This window comes from Macaca nemestrina, chromosome 19 (genome assembly GCF_043159975.1).
Source record: "Macaca nemestrina isolate mMacNem1 chromosome 19, mMacNem.hap1, whole genome shotgun sequence".
Taxonomy (NCBI): domain Eukaryota; kingdom Metazoa; phylum Chordata; class Mammalia; order Primates; family Cercopithecidae; genus Macaca; species Macaca nemestrina.
The window spans coordinates 70,077,088-70,097,554 of NC_092143.1; the positions used below are offsets into that span (position 1 = coordinate 70,077,088).

Sequence of the window (20,467 nt, forward strand, 5' to 3'; positions counted from 1 at the left end):
AGAGCACTCTAACACACACCCTAAGGGACTTTGGAATCGCAGGCACCCCTACCTGGGTGCCACCGCATGGATCCTGCAATTGCTCATTCATGTGCTCCCTCCCGCAAGCACCTGAGCACAGTGGCTAAGTAAACAGGGCACCTCTGTCACAAGTCTGACAAAGGGGTTGAGAAAAATCCTGCATCAACTGCTCTCCAGCCTGGGCGACAGAGCAAGACTCTGTCTCAAAACAAACAAACAAACAAAAAACTAAATAAACCAAAACATAATAGGAAATGGATGAAAACAGCTCCATTCAGTCTAACTGAAATTCCCTGAATCTAGGTACTCAGCTGCTCTTGTATAAAAAGAAGGCTGTGTCACACAATACATAGTGCAGGGTGGGGAGCAGTGCTGAGAAGTAGCTGAGAACACTTGTCAGGCACTATGCTTAGATAGGATACAATCTCAGTCCTGGTATCACTCCCACTTGGAAAATGAGGAAACTAGGCTCAGCAGGATTGAAAAATCTTCCTCAAAGCAAGCCCTAGTGTGAACCAACTCAGGGCCCCAGAGTTCTTGCTCTTAGACACTGTGCTGCACTGTATTACTATCAATGTAGATTCCCCTGAATTAAAACAAATTAACCTTACATATTAATAAATGTAAATTTCATGAACTTGCAAGAATGTAGAAGTATGTCAGCTATATATGAAATTCACAAAACACATTTTACATTTATAAAATCATATTTGCCTTAATGTATCATAATACTTTCTGATTTATAGCTTTCCCAAATAACATGGAAATAACTAAAAAGAAATGTCTTCATTAAAAAACTAGGCCTAAAGCCTATATGACATGTTGTTACCAACTGTTACCAACTTTGAGAATACCAGAGATCACTGTAAAAGGAATTGTAGCCTAAATTGTTAGACCCACTCCTCCAAAGCAAACTGTCTTAAAGTTTTGAGAAGCAAAGCTGTAGAAAATCCCATCTTTTTGGATTTTAAAAAGCCGGCCAGGCACGGCAGCTCACGCCTGTAATCCCAATACTTTGGGAGGCCGAGGTAAGAGGATCGCTTGAGCCCAGGAATTCAAGACCAACCTGGGCAACATAGACATCATCTCTACAAAAAATAATAAATTAGCCAGGCATGGCAGCACATGCCTGTAGTCCCAGCAACTTGGGAGGCTGAGGTAGGAGAATTGCTTGAGCCCAGGAGTTTCAGTATGCAGCGAGCCATGATTGTGCCATTGCACTCAAGCCTGGGTGACAGAGTCAGATCCTGTCTCAAAAAAAAAAAAAAATAGATTGATAATGTCATTAATAATTTTATGTCTATTAAATTTTCAAGAGGTATTTGTAATATTGGATAACTCTTATTTCCAAAAGTAGACACATCTGTGCAGCCTGTGTTAAGTTTACTATGAGATTAGTATATCCTTAATACCAAGTTAAATTAAATTTTATCTGTTAAAGAAACACTGTGGTAATAGACTGGAGATTTAAATGAAGAGAGTTATTTGAATGTTTTCTGGTTGTTTTTTTGTTTGTTTTTAGCAACCTTGAAGGGAGTCCCTATAAGAAATCCCATCATTCCTCAATAAAACTGCTTAAATACTTCAGTGATAAAATATGGTGATGAGGATTATTTAAGGGAGAATAAACTTGGGTAGAATGCTAACCTTTGGATGTAATAGAGCTGAATTATTCTTTTAGGATCCATATAGGGTTCAATAAATGTCACTATTCATGTTAACAATTTTAACTCACAATTAGAATATAAAATGCTTTTTATAGAAGACATGTTCAAAAATCAGCTTATTCTGTAGATGTCTTATGGGAAAGGAATCAAGATGCTAGGAGCTTCAAATGTTTAAAAATGTTTTTATTTTATATTTGATGTATTAGATACATTAAATGTTTTGTTTTATATTAGAACTAGCCAAATATGTTCCAAATTACATTAAGAACCTTTAAATTCATATTGATCTTTACTTATTCATTCTCTAACAAGTATCACTAGATGCTGGATTTCAAAAGAAAAACTGGTCCAATCAGAGTTTTCATCTCTTCAGATGGGGGTTTAAATGCCTAATACATTCAGACATTCAATTATTTCCCCCCCAACCCCCACAAAGAGATGGTTTCTCACTCTGCCATCTGGACTGGAGTGCAGTGGCACAGTCATAGCTCATTTCAGCCTCAAACTCCTGGGCCCCAGTCATCCTCCTGCCTCAGTTTCCTGAGGAGCTGGGACTCCAGGCATGTGTCATCACAGCCCGCTGATTTATTTTAAAAATTTTGTCGATACAGGGTCTTGTTATGTTGCTCAGGCTGATCTCAAACTCCTGGGCTCGAGCAATTCTCCCACCTCAGCATGCTGAGCAGCTGGGATTACAGGCACACATCACTGCAACTGACCAATTCTTAATTACTTATCACAAGGGTCATTAGTTATCCTGGGCTGCTAACTACTGACCATGTTATTTTCTTATAAATTCAGATAGAAAACACAGGAGTGATGATTCTAACAATTGAATGGCAATACTGACGTGATTGGCTAAATAAAGAACTGCTCAAGCCTGTAAATCAGATTTAGTAACTTGGTCAAATGGTAAGGTATGGCCAAAAAGAAAAAAGACTTGCTGTCTTACTTAACATACAAACCTACAAGTTTTTGCTAATTTTTTTATCTTATTGTTGCTTTTATTAAATATTAGGTAGATATAAAAGAGTACATTTGTTGATACATATAAGATATAAAGAACAGCCAGGCACGGTGACTCACGCCTGTAATCTCAGCACTTTGGGAGGGGAAGGTGGGTAGATCACTTGAGGCCAGGAGTTCAAGACCAGCCTGGACAACATGGCAAAACCCTATCTCTAATAAAAACACAAAAATTCGCTGAGGGTGGCGGTGTGCACCTGTAGTCCCAGCTACTTGGGAAGCTGAGGCATGAGAATCACTTGAATCTGAGAGGCAGAGGTTTCAGTGAGCCAAGATTGCACCACTGCACTCCAACCTGGGTGACAGAGTGAGACTCTAAGAAAAAAAAGAAAAAAAGATACAAAGAATAACATAACAAACACCCAGTTTAAACTATGGAATGTTACTCTTATTTTTGAAGCCCCTCTATAAATCCTCCCCAGTCCTTTCCATGTATCCCTCACTGATGACTACTATGGTGAATTTTGCATTATCTTTCCCCTGCTTTTCTTTATGGTATATGTGTGTACAGACACATTTTTCCTTTCTTTTTTTTTTTTTTTTTTTTTTTTGAGACAGTCTCACTCTGTCACCCAGGCTGGAATGCAGTGGCACGATCTTGGCTCACTGCAACCTCCACCTCCCAGGTTCAAGCGACTCTCCTGACTCAGCCACCAGAGTAGGCTGCGACTAGAGGCACACACCACCGCGCCCAGCTAAATTTTGTATTTTTAGTAGAGACTGGGTTTTGCCATGTTGGCCAGGCTGGTCTTGAACTCCTGAACTCAGGTGATCTGCCTGCCTCAGCCTCCCAAAGTACTGGGATTACAGGCGTGCGCCATCATGTCGGCCCCTTTCTATTAAAGTATCACACGTATATAGAAATGTTCATGACTTATAAGTGTACAGTTTAATACAAGTTCACAAACTGATCAAGCTCATGTATCTGGTACTCAGATCAAGAAACAGAGCATTCAGACCTAGAGACTTCCCTTCTTCCCTTGTGCCCCTTCCAGCCGTCTCTTGCCAAGAAAACCACTATCCTTGATTTTTTTTTTTTTTTTTTTTTTGAGACGGGATCTCATTCTGTCACCCAGGCTGGAGTGCAGTGGTGCGATCACAGCTCACCACAGCCTCGATTATCCAGGTTCAAGTGATCCTTCCACCTCAGCCTCCAAGTAGTTGGGAGGTCACCACACCCAGCTAATTTTTTTTATTATTATTTGTAGAGTTGAGGTCTCACTGTGTTGCCTAGGCTGCTCTTGAACTCCTGGGCTCAAGAAATCCTCCTACTTTGGCCTCCCAAAGTGCTGAGATTGCAGGCATGAACCACTGTGCCTGGACTACCTTCGACTTTTAATACCATCTGTATGGGTTTTTTCCAAGTTTATATTCCTAAACAATAATCTGTTCCATTTTATTAGATAATGACAAACTGTCTTCCAAAGTGTTTCTACTAATACATATTCCCACCAGCAGTGTATGAGTTATGGCTGCTACATATTCTGCCTAACACTTGATACTGACAGTCTTTAACATTTTCCTCAATCTAACAGTTATGAAAAAGAACTTCCTTGTGGTTTTAGTTTTCATTTCCTGATCACTAATGTGATTGGACAATTTTTTCATGTTCATTGGCCATTTGTGTGTTACCTGTTTTGGAAAGTGCCGATTAAACCCTCTAATCATTGCAAATATGCAAATAATACAAGTGATACACTAATATAAACCATACTTATTACAGAAACACTAGTAGTTTTACGGGAAAATATTCGGTGCCATTCATAGCGTCACTGTTTACATGAAATCATTATTACCTGCTCTTTAATGTCTTGTAACTGTTGCTGCAACTTTTGCACATCTGCATTGACATTGGTATTATCCTTGTCCTTTTGTAACACTGGAATATTCCCACTTGCTGTAATGTAGATTTTAAAAGATTTTCAGTTATTATTGCTTTAACAGAATGACATTGTATTTATAAAATTATTAGTTTTGTTTATTAAAAACATAAAACTATTATTACAATCCTCTTTAAAAATTTTTCTCACTCTTGGACAACAGATACAGTAGTGACATTCTGTTACACTCTTCCATTTATGAACTCCAAAAAGAAATAGTTCGCACATTAATTTATAATTATATTTAATTCAGCCAGAGCACAATCCATACACAGACTTCTGGGTTTTCCAAGGCTCTACATGCTTCCTTTGGCAAGCTCACCAATACATTCTATGCTTGTTTCCTCTGTTCCTGTACCATATGAACCAAGAAAGTAACCAGCAGAGTTTTGGCCAGCTTTGGCAGCAATAATTAAAATCTCTTAGATGATTTTTATGAGGACATACAAAAATCTAGTCTCCTTTCTTTATGACTAAACTTCCTTGTTATTACTGATTTGAGATGAGGAACTCAAGAAAGGCCATCATTCATAGTACGCAAACATGAAGGGAAATCTTTGATTTCACTTTTCCTATTCTCTAGATCCTTGGTCTTTTATTCTAGTTAATCTGTCCCTGAGATTTTTATTCTGTTCTATTTGTGATAAAGACAAAAATCTCACGCAGAAGTTGCTACACACTAATGCTCTTCCTCATCTGCTCATAAAACATGTTCAGAGAATATAAAATCAAAGAAACATTCAGCTAATATCTAGTGCAAAGAGAAAAAATACTTTGAAATAGCTGTACTACTGAAAATGTTGAGGGGAAATCATTTATTCTTCATTTTTCCACCCTTTCACTGTTAACATTTTTGTTTGCCTCTAATTACTCTGCCCCAAATAATTACCATTCCATAAAAAACCTAAACGAAGTAAACAAACCTGTTGAATAATGGAAGCAGGTTAATACTTTCAGTAAACTGAAAAATAAATTGTAATATGGTGCCCCGCCCCTGGACAAAACACACTAAACTTCATCTTAAAATAGAGCACAAATTTTCTTTATGCAAGAACACAACAATATTCTTAATAGCATACATGTTTCTCAAAAGATTGATGTTACAGTTCTATAATCACAGAAAAATAGAATTTCAGGTTTCTTGTAATATAACAAGAGCACCAGAAAACAATACCTGCTCCACTGTGGATCCAAGTCAGACATCTTAGGTTTTATAAGGCAGTAGTATATTACGAAAGAGAAGAGGTATTCATGCAAGTCCCCAAAAAAAGCAAAATATGAAAATGCTTAAGACAATTGACTTACAGATATCATCAGTGGCATCTTCTGAACTTTTCCCTCCACAGCACATAATGAAAGGCACTCTTCGTTCAACTACTGCTCGACACTGCACACACTTTTTCATCAGGTTAGCACAGTCTGGAAAATGGTAACACAGACACTTCTTACAAAAGAGAACATTAATGAGAGTGTTGCCTTTCTCTGCTAATCTTTATGACTTAAACTTCACACTGAAATATATGTTATACAAGTTACATCAATATGCAATTCTACCTCCTTAAAATGTTATCAACCTAAGAATGAGTATTCTCCATCGGTAGCCTCCAGAATAGAGAGCCCTCCATTATGAAAACAATGACATTTTCTAATACAGCTGAATAAACTGTGAAATTTGTTTTTTAAAGAAATAAGTGAAACAATAAATATTTCAAGATCTTAAGACTTGAGAATAAAGGAGAGAGATAATAGTGACAAATGTCAACTAATACTAGAATTATAAGCTTGTTTACATGATAATTTTCTTTATATTTGTTTATTTTTATTTTACTTTAAGCTCTGGGATACATATGCAGAACGTGCAGGTTTGTTATACAGGTACACGTGTGCCATGGTGGTTTGCTGCACCTATCAATCCATCACCTAGGTTTTAGGCCCTGAAGGCATTAGCTATTTGTCCTAATGCTCTCTCCCACCCTGCCCACCACCCTGCCAACATAATAATTTTCTAAAAATATTTTCTATTATAAATGGCTTTTCTCTAAAAGTGCTAAAATATACTGAACAATTCTTTCCTTCTCTTACCAAATTGATGCAATGTAACAAGGAAATTGCTTACTGATTGCTTTTTTAATATAGCAGTTCAGGAAAAAAAATTTAATTTTCATAAAAGATTATCTTTCTAATATTTGATTTGCAAAGGCTATAAACAATATTTCAGAAGAATGCATTCCCATTCCAATAAGAAATATCTAGACACAACTGTATGTTGTGAATTGTTAATACTACCTTACATCTAAACTTGTTAATTAATTATAAAATAACACACAGCAATTCAACATATTCTTTCTCGTTAACATTATGAAAATGTATTCCATATCTTAGCTACATATCAAGTGTCTTGTCATTTCAAAAATGGGAAAAATAATGGAAACCATGGCAGAATATCCAGGTTACGGCAAACCACTAGATTTGAACAAAGCACAAAACCACTGATGTGGACAGAGTAGGGCCTACATTCCTAACAGTTTACTACGCACACTGATGGATGGAGAACAGTTAGTTACCAAGGCTGACCTCATGCCAAAACCTAAACATAAATGGGTCTGACGCTTGGTTATACATGATGCACTAGGTAGGAGCTAACGCTAAGTGGAAATCTGGTTTGGGATTTGTCTTCAATTTGAAGGCAGATTTTTTTCTTAAACATAAGGACTAATTGACTAAATATATAATATATAAACACAATTATCTAAAATTAACTGTTTAGTTATTGTATTGTTTCTATCTTTGCTTCTATCTTCTCTGTTTGTATTGTTTCTATCTATATTGTTTCTAATCTTTCTTCAGCACCTCCAAAAGGGATGTAATCTCTCCTTCCTTTGGCATGCCAAGGCACTTTCACCGCCTAACCTGACTGTGATGGCAGTACTGCACTAACTACGTTACCGTATACTCCTTGGGAAAGGAATATATTCCACCTCAGTTTCATCTCCCTTAGCAAATAAATGTTTAAGAGCATGTCTATAAAATAGAGAAAACCATCTACTTCTTGGGATTGTTCTGAAAATAAATGAGGAAATACTCAAAAAGAGATTAAAAATGCCTGGTACAGAGTTAAGAGCTCAATAAAAGTTGGTTGTTGCTCTTGTCATTAAATACATTTTAAAGCAAAGACTGTTTTTCCTCTTCCAGGGATGCGATCTAGAGGCACTCAGCATGATCTAGTTTTGACACACCATCATAGGCTTTCCTACAACACAGCATTTAACAAAACTAGGCTGTCCCAAACCCTGGTATTGTTAACTTTATATCAAGAAGGTAGGGAAAGCACCAATGTCTGCATGTGGCGTGTGCTCAGGCAGACTTCAAGGGATTCATGCTGTGAGACCTAAAGTTCTTGTAAGGTTGTCTAAAATTTTAAAAACTGTCAGCACGGCCGATAGTGTTTCCATGACTGCTAAATGTACCCATGACAGGATCAAGAATGCTTTCCTTTCAAAGAGCAGAATGTCATTGTGAAAATGTTGAAGGCACAAGCCCAGAGTCAGAAGGCTAAATTTAAAGCTGAAGCTTTTTAAATAAAAAAAAATTTTTAATTTAATTTTAAAAAAATTTAAAAAGGAACAAAGGCCATGGCAAAAATTCTGGAAGCTCCTGGGGGGAAATATTATATTAAGGCTCTAGAATCTGTGTTATCAACTAATAATTATAATCATCTTCCAAGTCTCATATAGGTATCACTTTGGTGAATGATAGATATCAGCAAACTATACCTGAGGGCCAAATCTGACCTGTCATCTGCTTTTATAAAACCAGTTTCATTGAACACAGTCAGGCCCATTTATTTACATATTTTCCATGGTTGTTTTTGCACCACAGTGCAGAGTAGAGCAGTGGGAAAGAGTTGAGTGGTTACTACAGAAACCATGTGGCCTACAAAGCCAAAAATATTTACTATTTCACCCTTTACAAAAAATGTCTGCCAACCTCTGGCCTATGAAAACTTAAGTAACCTGAGTCCTTTTTACTTAAGACAGAGAATTCTTTATGTGCCCTTTTGATAGTATTGGGTAATAGCCATTATACCACTCTTTTGTAAACAAAAACAGTCACTTTAGGCAAAATGTCACAAAAGAAAACCTTCACCCTTTCTTCAGTTGACCAGCTGCCTATTGCAATTTTTTATTTTATTTTATTTTTATTTTTTGAGACAGTCTCAGTCTGTTGCCCAGGCTGAGGACACGAGAATCGCTTGAATTGGGAAGGCAGAGGTTGCAGTGAGCTGAGATTGTGCCACTGTACTCCAGCCTGGGTGACAGAGCGAGACTCTGCCAAAAATAAAAAATAAAATAAAATAAAATCCTTTACTGACAAAATGAAGAAAAGCAAAGGGAAGAGAATATTTAACAGTGTATGAACTTGAAAAGAACAAGGGCAAAGGCCTTCAAGACAATATATTTAAAAGAAACTTTAAAACATCTTTTAAATTTTAATACTATCCTCACAAAGAAAAGATTTCTAAAAGCTCTCTTGGCATAAAAGTTTACAGAAGGCCAGAAATTACAGCCCCAGAAACGGTTGCTGTTGATTCTTCTGCAGTGAGGAAAGTACACAGGAGAGGCAATATTAAGGTGAAGACAAATGAAGACATGCTAATTTTATATGTGAACAAAGGCTAGACTAAATGTTTTAATATTTATTTTTCAAAATAAATGTCTATTATGTGTGGAAAGAGACCCTTTTGTGCTAATACAACTGAAATAAAACACAGCATATTCAGTCTTCCCTAATGCTCAGACGCATGGAGGGAAACAGCTGACATTCTAGTATGGAGAAAGAAATAGAAGGTACTCGGGGCCCATCAACTTTTTTATGAGTTATCCAAAAGCAAAAGCAAAAAACCCTCAAAACCATAATTTTGTTTCACTTTCTATTTTTATAATAATATTGAGGAACTCTGTATAAGCTACTTACTCTCACAAGCACACATGTGGCCGCAGGGTTGAAAAAGAACAGCTGCTTTCTTGTCAGAGCATACCACACATTCTTCAATCTATAGAAAAAGAGGTTACAGCACAGAGTGACCATCTATAGATAAATCTAGTAACGTTAACAAGTTCGATTATATCCAAATGTATTTCCTCCATAAGAAAACACTGTAGGCACAGAGAAATTTAACACACACTTTCCCCTCATCCTCTACTTTCCTGGTTATTCATTTTCACATCTTTATATATCCTAGCTTAACAGGCACTTATTTCTATTCTACCTTCATCTCCCTATCTGTCCTAAAATATAGAATAAAAAAAACTCCACTTCCTCTGAGAAAGCCTCTGGAGGCTTCAATATTTTTTCCCCCAAAAACTACTTTTGAGGGGGAACTAAAAAAGACAATGAACAAATAAAGTAGTAAAATAAGAAATGACTAGGCCGGGTGCAGGGGTTCACGCCTGTAATCCCAGCACTTTGGGAGGCCGAGGCAGGTGGATCACAAGGTCAAGAGATTGAAACCATCCTGGCTAACACAGTGAAACCCCATCTCTACTAAAAATACAAAAAATTAGCCAGGCGTGGCAGCGTGCACCTGTAGTCCCAGCTACTCTGGAGGCTGAGGCAGGAGAATGGTGTGAACCCAGGAGGCGGAGCTTGCAGTGAGCCGAGATCATGCCACTGCCCTCCAGCCTGGGCGACAGAGCGAGACTCCATCTCAAAAAAAAAAAAAAAAAGAAGAAATGACTGAAAGAAATGACTAAAAGAAGACAGATTTCTAATATTAATAAAAATCTAGCTAGACTAGCCAAATTGCTAAAATCCAAGAGGGATTTTTCTGTTTACCCACATTTAAGATACTCTACCTTAAAAGTGCCCTTTTCCAGAACTTGGTCAGCCCAACGGCTTTGGGCTGTTCTTTCTCCCTGATCTCTAGCAAGACTTCCACAGCCTATCCATAATCTCCCTCACTTTCACCTCCTCTTCATGTCCACTTAATCTGAGCTTGGACATTTAACTATTAATTACCTTGGCTCTGGCTTCCTGTATCCCCACCCCACAGCCCTTGGCTACTCATCTGTCTTTCACCTATTCTCCCTTCTAACACACAGTCACATTTAGCCATCTCTGGCGTCACTTAATATTACTGTTCAAAAATGGCAACTACTATTCACCTACAGCATCACCCAAACAACCAAATACATGTACGCATGCTCTCTCTCTTTCTCTCTATGGACTTTCCCAACTTACACCTCAGTATGCACACAGAATTTATGTAAGTATAGAAAAAGTGGAATGCAGTAAGACATGGTTGATCAAGACACTGACATTCCTGGATTCAAAATCTACCTCCAACACCAACAAATTACCTAACATTGTTGGGCTACAACATTATTTATCTAAACAATAAAGAATAATCCTTCACAGGGTGATAAAGAGTAAATCAGATAGATATAAAGTAGTTCAATGTGTAATATATAAAATCAGTGCCTAATACATAATAATTATCTTCTCCTTTCTATATAACGTGTTGGTTTTTAAAATGGTTTCCATTGCATTTGTCTTTTTGTCTGAATTGTTTCTAAAGAGTTTAAAATAATATAGCCAACTGCTCTAAAAACCATATCTGTGGCCGGGCGCGGTGGCTCAAGCCTGTAATCCCAGCACTTTGGGAGGCCGAGACGGGCGGATCACGAGGTCAGGAGATCGAGACCATCCTGGCTAACATGGTGAAACCCCGTCTCTACTAAAAAATACAAAAAACTAGCCGGGCGAGGTGGCGGGCGCCTGTAGTCCCAGCTACTCGGGAGGCTGAGGCAGGAGAATGGTCTAAACCCGGGAGGCGGAGCTTGCAGTGAGCTGAGATCCGGCCACTGCACCCCAGCCTGGGCGACAGAGCAAGACTCTGTCTCAAAAAAAAAAAAAAAAAAAAAAAAAAAAAAAAAAAAAAAACCATATCTGTACCTATTCCCCTATTGTAAGAAAAAAATTGTGGCCATACCTTTTCCTCCTGAATTATGTCTTCAGGTTAGACTTCCAGGAGTGGAGTCACTAAACCAAAGCATACTGTGTCATGTTTGTACATACAGCCGGGTTGGCCTCCTAGACTCCAGTTTAGAGACTGCCTGTTTGCCACTTTCCTTGCTAGCATTTTTTAAAACGTATATTTGCTATTTCAACAGAAATAGTTCATGTTAATTCAATTAATTTCTTTCTTTGTATTTCTCTAACAGAAAAGGATCCCATGCTTGTTTATACCACCCTCCAAATACTGTAATTTGTTTTTCTTCAATGAAGATGTTCATTATCCTTTAACCACTTGGGGTCACTATTTCTTCATAGTCAAAGGCTCTACAACCAACCTGGCAAATCTGTTGGGTGGGTGTATCAATAGTTTTTCTACTTTTCTACAGATTTAAAACTTTTATATTTAAAAATCAAATTGCAAGCCTATTAATTCTTGAAATAACTATATTCAAAAGGTCTGAAAAAGAATGAAAGCATATTCTTTCCTCTCTCCTCTCTCCTTCTCTGTTCCATCAACTGTCCCTTGCAGACATCATTCTTAATTTTGTCTATGCACCTGAAAAGAACAGGGGCTTAAGAATCAAGAGACCTGCATTCAAGAACCAGCTGTCAGTATATTTCTTTGAGCCACAGCTTTTGTAAGAATAACTTCATAGCTAAGACTCTGCTTCTGACAACTTGAGGCTCTAAACTCCTACTCAGTTTATAACTCTCTTAAAGCACCTATAACACCCAATATGACAGAGTAGCTTATATATAAGTCATAGTTTACCAATAGACTACAAATTTTTAGCAGGTGATTATTATATACATCTTTGTCTTGACTATAAAACAGGAGTTCAATAAAGGTTTGTTGAAACAGGGTTTAATCTAACAAAAAGTTTCAAACACAATGGCAGAATACACAGATCAATCTAAAAACAAAAGAATGGCTTAAATTTTTGTTCTTCTTTTATATTCTTTCCCAAACTATTACTTTGTAAGCAGGCACCTAAAGCAAATTATAAATGCCAAGTAGAATGATCCACATTAATTTATTAAGCAGGGTTAACACCTATTTAATACAAATGAAATGCCAACACAGTGTTTGGCACACAGTAAGTGCTATTAGTTCACCCTTCTCAGCTTTATGAATTGATCAAGCAGCTACATACATACAAGCACTCCAGTATCTCCTATCAAAACTAACTTCCTTGTGCTTTTTCTTGTGCCAAAAATTCTATGAAAGATACATTAATTTGGATCATAAAAACCACCCAGGCTTAGAAGGTTGAAAATAGAAGAAGCAGTATCAAGGCAACACCTTTTAAGTCACTGCCAGCTAATTCATTATGAGAATTACTAACAGCTCCTTTCTTATTAATGATGGTTAATGAATAGCTTAAGAAAAAATAAATAGCAAGACAGAAATAAAGATTATAAAAAGAAGGGAATGGAAAAAGAAATATAAACTCCATGAGTTTTTACTTCAAAACCAACATACTCTTTGGTTTAAACTATTCACCTCGAGAGAAACATTTGTAAGAAACTCAAATTTCACTTTATATGCAACACACACACACATTTGAGTACTGAAAAACTAAAAAATAAATTATTTCAGTAAAGCAAAATTAGTAATATGGTACAGTTATAATAAAGCACTAAGTTACATGGGAAACAATAAAACTCAGAAAAGAACTATACTTCCCAAAAAGCAAAAGGAGTCGAGAGAGAAAAAGTTCAGAGCAGATATAGATTTTGGCCATCACTAATTACAGGGAGACAAGACTTTATTTGCCTTCAGATGGGACATAATGTAAAGTGTGTGGCATCAACTGTGAAGCTTTCTTGCCAAAAATGTTAAGCAGACCCTGATCAAACTATTACATCTAACTTCCAGCTTACAGGAAACACAGAAGACAGCAAGTTAAACAACAACTTGATAAAACAATCAAATCTAGAATGTGTGACAATCTACCAAATAAATGAATTAAGTATTTTACAAACATGAATACAAAACAGTTTGTGTACTTCAAAAAAAGTGCAACATACAAGTAACTACAATCCAAAGTAGAATAAATCTATCTTTAGGTTACAGGGAGCTTTGAAAGCAAAATGGCAGATAATTTTAACTTTACCATACTTTAGATATAATGAAGGGAACACATAAACAGCTAAAAAAATTTGGCAGTAAAAATGGTGTATCGATAAACTCAGATAATAATTAACTTAGCAAATCAGTACATTAATAAGCAAGATTGTAAACCAGCAATAAATTAAGAAATTCTGATCTCCTGATAAATACAGAAATTATATATTCCTGTATTTAAATCATTGTTTGGAAGAGCAAAATTACACAGATGCATGACGTCATTTAATCTTATTATTAATTCTAGTCTCAAAGAACTGCATAAAATGACAAAATACTATATTAAATATATCTTACCTTTGTCCTGGATTGAACCTGTTCTTTACAGATGAGGCATTTCTTGACTCGTGGAGAACATAAAGAACAGGTAGCAATATGTCCACATGGGCCAAAAAGAGTATCTCTCTTCATATCTGAGCACACCATACACTCTTCTAAGGTTTCAGAATCATTACTAATCATAGAAGGACTCCGAGAACCCACCTGACCACTAATAAAAGAAAGTATTTCAAATCAAGCCTATCTTATTACAAATTCACTAATTAAAATGTTTAAAAATACACCTGGAGCATCACTAGTATACATAAAAAGTCATATAAAAGAATTAAGCTTTAACATCTGTATGTGAAACACTAAATTTTTGTGTTTATATACATCTCTGCATCTTTAGGTACTTCTAACACAATTCAAACTTCAAACTGAACACTCACTCACCCAGTGGAAAAGGATGAATCTTCTAACAATGAAATAAAAAACAGCAATAAAAAAAAACTTAGCATAAACAAAATTTTGCTCAGAACCTGTTGTATCTATATAGAACCAGCAGAGGAAGGCATAGGAATAAAACAAAAATCCCCACCAGCACCCATGTTATTTATCCTAACCAAAGATGGAACAAAGTGTCATCAGAGTCCACAACAGATAGGGCACTTTGGAAAATATAACACTTCAGCTGCTGTTTTGACATTTTAAGTGTATCCTTAAGGCATATAAAATTATATTACAGAACGATAGAATGCATCTGTAAACACAGACACAAGGCACAGAAATACATATGACCACCTACAGCTACAGAAAAGGGATGTCCTGTTTCTACCACAATCTTCAGAAACTCATGAACACATACACACACGTACACAAAGAGGGTCCATCTTAGACCCCATTGTTTAAAAGTTATTACTGCAGTAATTATAGTGCCTTGTATCTTTATATTTATAGATACATTCTCTTTTTTATTTTGTTTTGTTTTGAGATGGAATTTTGCTCTTGTTGCCCAGGTTGGAGTGCAGTGGTGTGATCTTGTGTCACTGCAACTCCGCCTCCCAGTTCAAGCAATTCTCCTGTCTCAGCATCCCAAGTAGCTGGGATTACAGGCGTGCGCCCAGCTAATTTTTGTATTTTTAGTAGAGACAGGGTTTCACCATGTTAACCAGGCTGGTCTCGAACTCCTGACCTCAATCCACCTGCCTCAGCCTCCCAAAGTGCTGAGATTACAAGTGTGAGCCTCCGCACCTGGCCGATGCATGCTCTTTTTGTAATAGAATTTAATGTTCCTTAAGAATACACTTAAAGAAATGTATATACCTCACTATATTAATTTCCTCTATAACACAGTTCTATGCACAGATTCCAAAGAGATAATATTTCATCACTACACATAAATTAAAAGAGAGGCAAGGAACACTAAGGTTAAGGAACAGCTACTGAAATTTCAGTGACAAGAACCAGGTATAAAGGGCAACAACAGTTGCACAGCACTGTTCAGATTAAAAAAAGCAATGAGATGTGTACCTTTTTGTACAGCCATAAAATCTCATAAGGAAATCAGTTATGTCATAAATAATAACTAAAATCACTGACATATCTTTCAGAAAAAGAGACAAATGTGAAATGATCATCTTTAGAGAAAACTCCACCAGGAACTGTTGCATTCATGTATTAATTCTGTCAATTCTCCATTGATAGTTACTGAGTGCACCTGTCAGGCACTGAGCAGGGTGCTAAGATTTATTACAGAGTTTGTGTGAGATATATACCCTGTTCACGGAGTGTAAGTTGCCTCTCTTAGGAAGATTCTATTTAAATTTTAAATACAGAGCCAGGCACAGTGGCACATGCATAAAGTCCCAGCTACTAAGGATGAAGCAAAAGGATCGCTTGAGCCCAGGAGTTTAAGTCCAACCTGGGCAACACAGCGAGACCTATTTTTAAGAAATAATAATAATAAAATAAAAAATAAATACAATTTAAAATACATATAACATTAATAAAAGCAATTTTGCTAGAGGACTTTTTCTTATAAATCCCTCTAACACATGGGAGTACCAGAAGATCAGACTAGTTTAGTTTCTTGGAACTTATTAAGTATAGAGCATTGCACTTAATAATGTGTGGAATGTGGCATAAAATAAGAGACAAGCTGCCTGCAGAAAAATCTTCAATGAAGAAAAATTTCAGGGACGAAAGGGTCAACAAAAAGACACAGGAAAAGCAAAGATAAAGACATCTTCAAGTAGCCACGTCCTCCATTATGAAACCACATGATATTTTCTGTACAGAATATTAAGTTTTATGATAATAAATTATACAAACCTGACTTTTTCCTTATGACACTTTGCCAGTGCTTTGCAGAGATTCGGATCAGGACAGAGATCAAGTGGCGACTGGCCCTTCTTATTTCGAATGCTCAGGTCAGCGCCATTGGCTGCCAAGAAACAGGCAATAGATGCTGCACTCTTCTTCTCTGCCCCCTGGGTACCAAGTCCCATTATTAACTGCAATAAAATAAAAAGAGTCATGATTTTCCCTCTAAGAATCTGCCATCAATTCTTGCCATCACATATATAGTATGTGTGTGTGTGTTGGAAATTTGTGACTTCCAGTCCTAATGTTCCCTCCCCACCGCTCTACCCCGGTTTTCTCAAGCATACACACAAGTATGCTTTCTCCAGTTGTAGAGGTGGACCTACATTCTCCAGCTGCAGGGGTGGACCAAAAATGGCCCAAATCAGTCAGATATCTCTACCTTACCTATGTGGCTAGTACAGGGATGGACAAATAACCCAAATCAAGTCAATTAAGCCCAACGGAACTCAAAAGTGGGACTTCCGATTGAGATACTAATTAATTTGGCTCTGAAGCAGTTAGCAACCAACTTGAAACAATGACAGGAGAGAAAACTGAGAAAAGAATCAATGACTAGGAACTGAGCCAAGATATAGAGAATGAGACAAATTAGGGTCTGATCATATTATCTGAGATTCTTCTCATCATCTTATGTGAAAATAGTAGCAATAATTGTTAACATTTATTGAGTGTCTAAAATGGATCAAGTATTATTTTACACACTTTCCATGATCTTTACAACAACCTTATCAAGGTAAGTGCTCTCCTCTTCCCATTTTAAAATGAGAAAAAAAGAGGCACACAGAGCTAAGAGAATTTACCCATGGTCATAAATAAGGCAGAGGTCTCAAACACTTTGGTCTCAGAACCTTTTTACCCTCTTAAAAATGATTTAAAAATTCTTATGGAAATGTGAAGGACTTAGAATAGTCAAATTAACTTCAAAAAAACAAGAAAACTGGAGGACTTACACTACCTGACTTCAACACGTATTATGTAGACAGTAATCAAGACTGGGGGAAATAGCTAAAAACATAGACCAATAGAACAGAATACATGATCCAGAAAGAGATCCTCACATAAACAATTAACTGATTTTGGATAAAAGTACACTGGCAATTCAGTAGAAAAAGAAAGTCTTTTCGGCCAGGTGTGGTGGCTCATGCCTGTAATCCCTGGACTTGGCGAGACTGTAGCCGGTAGATCACGAGGTCAGGAGTTCGAGACCAGTCTGGTCAACATAGTGAAACCCCGTCTCTACTAAAAATACAAAAAATCAGTGGGGTGTGGTGGTGTGCACCTGTAATGCCAGCTACTTGGGAGGCTGGAGCAGGAGAATCGCGTGAACCTAGGAGGCGGAGGTTGCAGTGTCCCAAGATCACACCGTTGCACTCTAGCCCGGGCAACAGTGCGAGACTCTGTCTCAAAAAAAAAAAAAAAAAAAAGAAAAGAAAAGAAACAGTCTTTTCAACTAATGGTACTGGAACAACTGGATATCCACAAGTAAATGAACCTGGATCCATACGTCACACAATATATAAAAATTAACTCAAAAAGAATCATAGACCTAAACATAACAGCTAAAACTTTATAAACTTCTAGTACAAAACATAAAACCTTAGTGATCTTGGGTTTGGCAAAGATGTCTCAGACAGAACACACAAAAAAAACATAAATGATGAAAGAAAAACTTGATAAATTAGGCTTCTTCAAAATTAAAAAACTTGACTCTTCCAAATCACTATTAGAAGAATGAAAAGGGCTGGGCGTGGTAGCTCACGCCTGTAATCCCAGCACTTCAGGAGGCAGAGGCGGGCGGATCACGAGGTCAGGAGATCGAGACCATCCTGGCTAACAAGGCAAAACCCCATCTCTACTAAAAAGAATACAAAAAATTAGCCGGCCATGGTGGCGGGCGCCTGTTAGTCCCAGCTACTCAGGAGGCAGAGGCATGAGAATCACCTGAACCCAGAAGGCGGAGGTTGCAGTGAACCAAGATCATGCCACTGCACTCCAGCCTGAGCGACACAGCGAGACTCCGTCTCAAAAAATAAAAAATAAAAAAAGAATGAGAAGACAAATCTCCTACCAACTGGGAGAAAATATGTGCATTCACATATAAAGAATTTGTATTCCGATTACATAAAGAACTCTCAAAACTCAGTAATAAGAAAACAACAAACACAACAAAATAATGAACAAAAGATTTGAGCAGACACTTTGTAAAATACATGTGGTGATAGGCAAATGAAAAGATGCTCAATACCAATAGTCATTAGGGAAATGCAAATTAAACCACAGTAAGATACCACCACATATCTACTTATGAATGGTTGATGTCAAAAAGAACTGAACAGCCAGACGTGGTGGCTCAGGCCTGTAATCCCAGCACTTTGGGAGGCCAAGACAGGTGGATCACCTGAGGTCAGGAGTTCAAGACCAGCCTGACCAACATGGTGAAACCCCGTCTCTACTAAAGATACAAAAATTAGCTGGACATGGTGGCAGGCGCCTGTAATCCCAGCTACTTGAGAGGCTGAGGCAAGAGAATCGCTTAAACCCGGGAGGTTGCAGTGAGCAGAGATGAAGCCATTGCACTCCAGCCTGGGCAACACAGTGAGAGTCCATAACAACAACAACAACAGAACTGAACAACTTTTGGTAAAAATGTGGAGCAATAAGTTAGTACTGACTAAGTTCATAAACTAAGTTTCTAAGTACGTAGGTCTGATAAAATATTTTATCCAATACAGATTAGATTACCAGTAAATATAAGATCTTGCATAAAAAGGTTCTTCCACTGGTACTGAATGAAAGATGATCTTTACTCACTGTGTTTTTGGAAGGCTCCCAGGCAGCATCCACCTTCCCCACATCTTGCATATCTTGGAGCTGACGTAGCTGAGACAAAGTGTGATGCCTTAGAGCTTCATGCAAAGGAGTATCCCCATCCTTATCCTGAATATCCAGCTTGGCACCTGCACGGACCAAAAGCTAAAAGAGAAAGATGTCTCATATTGGTAACGTGTCCACATACATAAGAAACTTCAACATATCTAAAGTAATGGTGAGAGCACCCTGGACCTGCTGAAGAAGTTACCACTAAAGCTAATCATTTTTATGCTTTTGCCTTCTATTCTTCTCCAACCCTGTGGCTCCTTACAAAGACTGATGTGTTCTGGTTATTTAAATATATTGAATTAGAGAAAATAAAAATATATGAGAATCGATATGTTACTTAATTCATCTACTCTAAGATGATGATAATGGGGGGATATTTAGGACTTTATTTCTCTTTTTAACTTTAGATATATGACTTGAGATATGTCAAGCACTTCCACCAGGACCAAATCATAATGTTCAAAATTCTTTTATTATGTAAACAAACAAGCAACTGTTATTATTGATTCCACTTCTTTTGGTAAATTTTCTCCAAATGTATGGTCATGAGGAAAGCCATGGAGGATAGCAAGAGGAATTTCAAATAACAACAAATGTGAACAGTGTTTGCTAAACTACAACCCCTTAAATAAAAATGCATAGTTGACATTTCAATAGATTACTTTAGCAGTAAATATAAGTTTATTAAAACTTTGCTTATGGTGCTTTACCAATTTCCCTAATCCTTTCTAGGATACTTACTGAAGAGCTTTAGAAAAGTACCATCTATATATAGAAACCAATCTCAAGCATATAGTCTTACCTGTCTTGGCAAATCACATTGTATTCAGATTTACTTACATCTAACTATGCCATTTTGAGACATGTAACACTGTATCATTTCAATTTTCAGGAAGTTCTAAGAATCTGTATGGTTAAAATGTAATTGTAAGCTAAAATGTATGTCAATACTTTACCCTAACAATTTGGGTATGCTGTCGTTCAACAGCAAGGTGTAGGGCAGTTTGTTGGTTCACATTCTGGATATCCAGGTTTGCGTTACCCTGAACAAGAAGAACAAATTTTAAATGGTTAAAGTAAAGTAAACATGAAAACAGTAAAGAACATGAAAACTAACTACTCATAAGGAATAAATAACACCGAACACTGCTGGCTACTTTCTCCTTCCGCTGCTGTAAGGTTATTCTCATATGGTAACAGTT

At 37.1% G+C, this 20,467-nt stretch overlaps 1 protein-coding gene and 1 pseudogene across 2 annotated transcripts in view; one reads left to right on the forward strand and one right to left on the reverse strand.

Annotated features, from left to right (window-relative positions):
- Positions 1–20,467, reverse strand: part of LOC105465553 (MIB E3 ubiquitin protein ligase 1) — a 145,209-nt gene that overhangs the window by 16,716 nt on the left and 108,026 nt on the right. For both annotated transcript variants that reach the window (XM_024787704.2, XM_071085563.1), the window contains 7 exons: positions 20,222–20,308; positions 19,197–19,358; positions 16,332–16,513; positions 14,037–14,229; positions 9,569–9,647; positions 5,900–6,013; positions 4,511–4,611 (listed from right to left, as the gene is read on the reverse strand). In XM_024787704.2, coding sequence (XP_024643472.1) covers positions 4,511–4,611; positions 5,900–6,013; positions 9,569–9,647; positions 14,037–14,229; positions 16,332–16,513; positions 19,197–19,358; positions 20,222–20,308 — 918 coding nt within the window. The remainder of the gene's footprint in view (positions 1–4,510; positions 4,612–5,899; positions 6,014–9,568; positions 9,648–14,036; positions 14,230–16,331; positions 16,514–19,196; positions 19,359–20,221; positions 20,309–20,467) is intronic.
- On the forward strand, positions 7,789–8,172 carry LOC112423655 (large ribosomal subunit protein eL34-like; annotated as a pseudogene).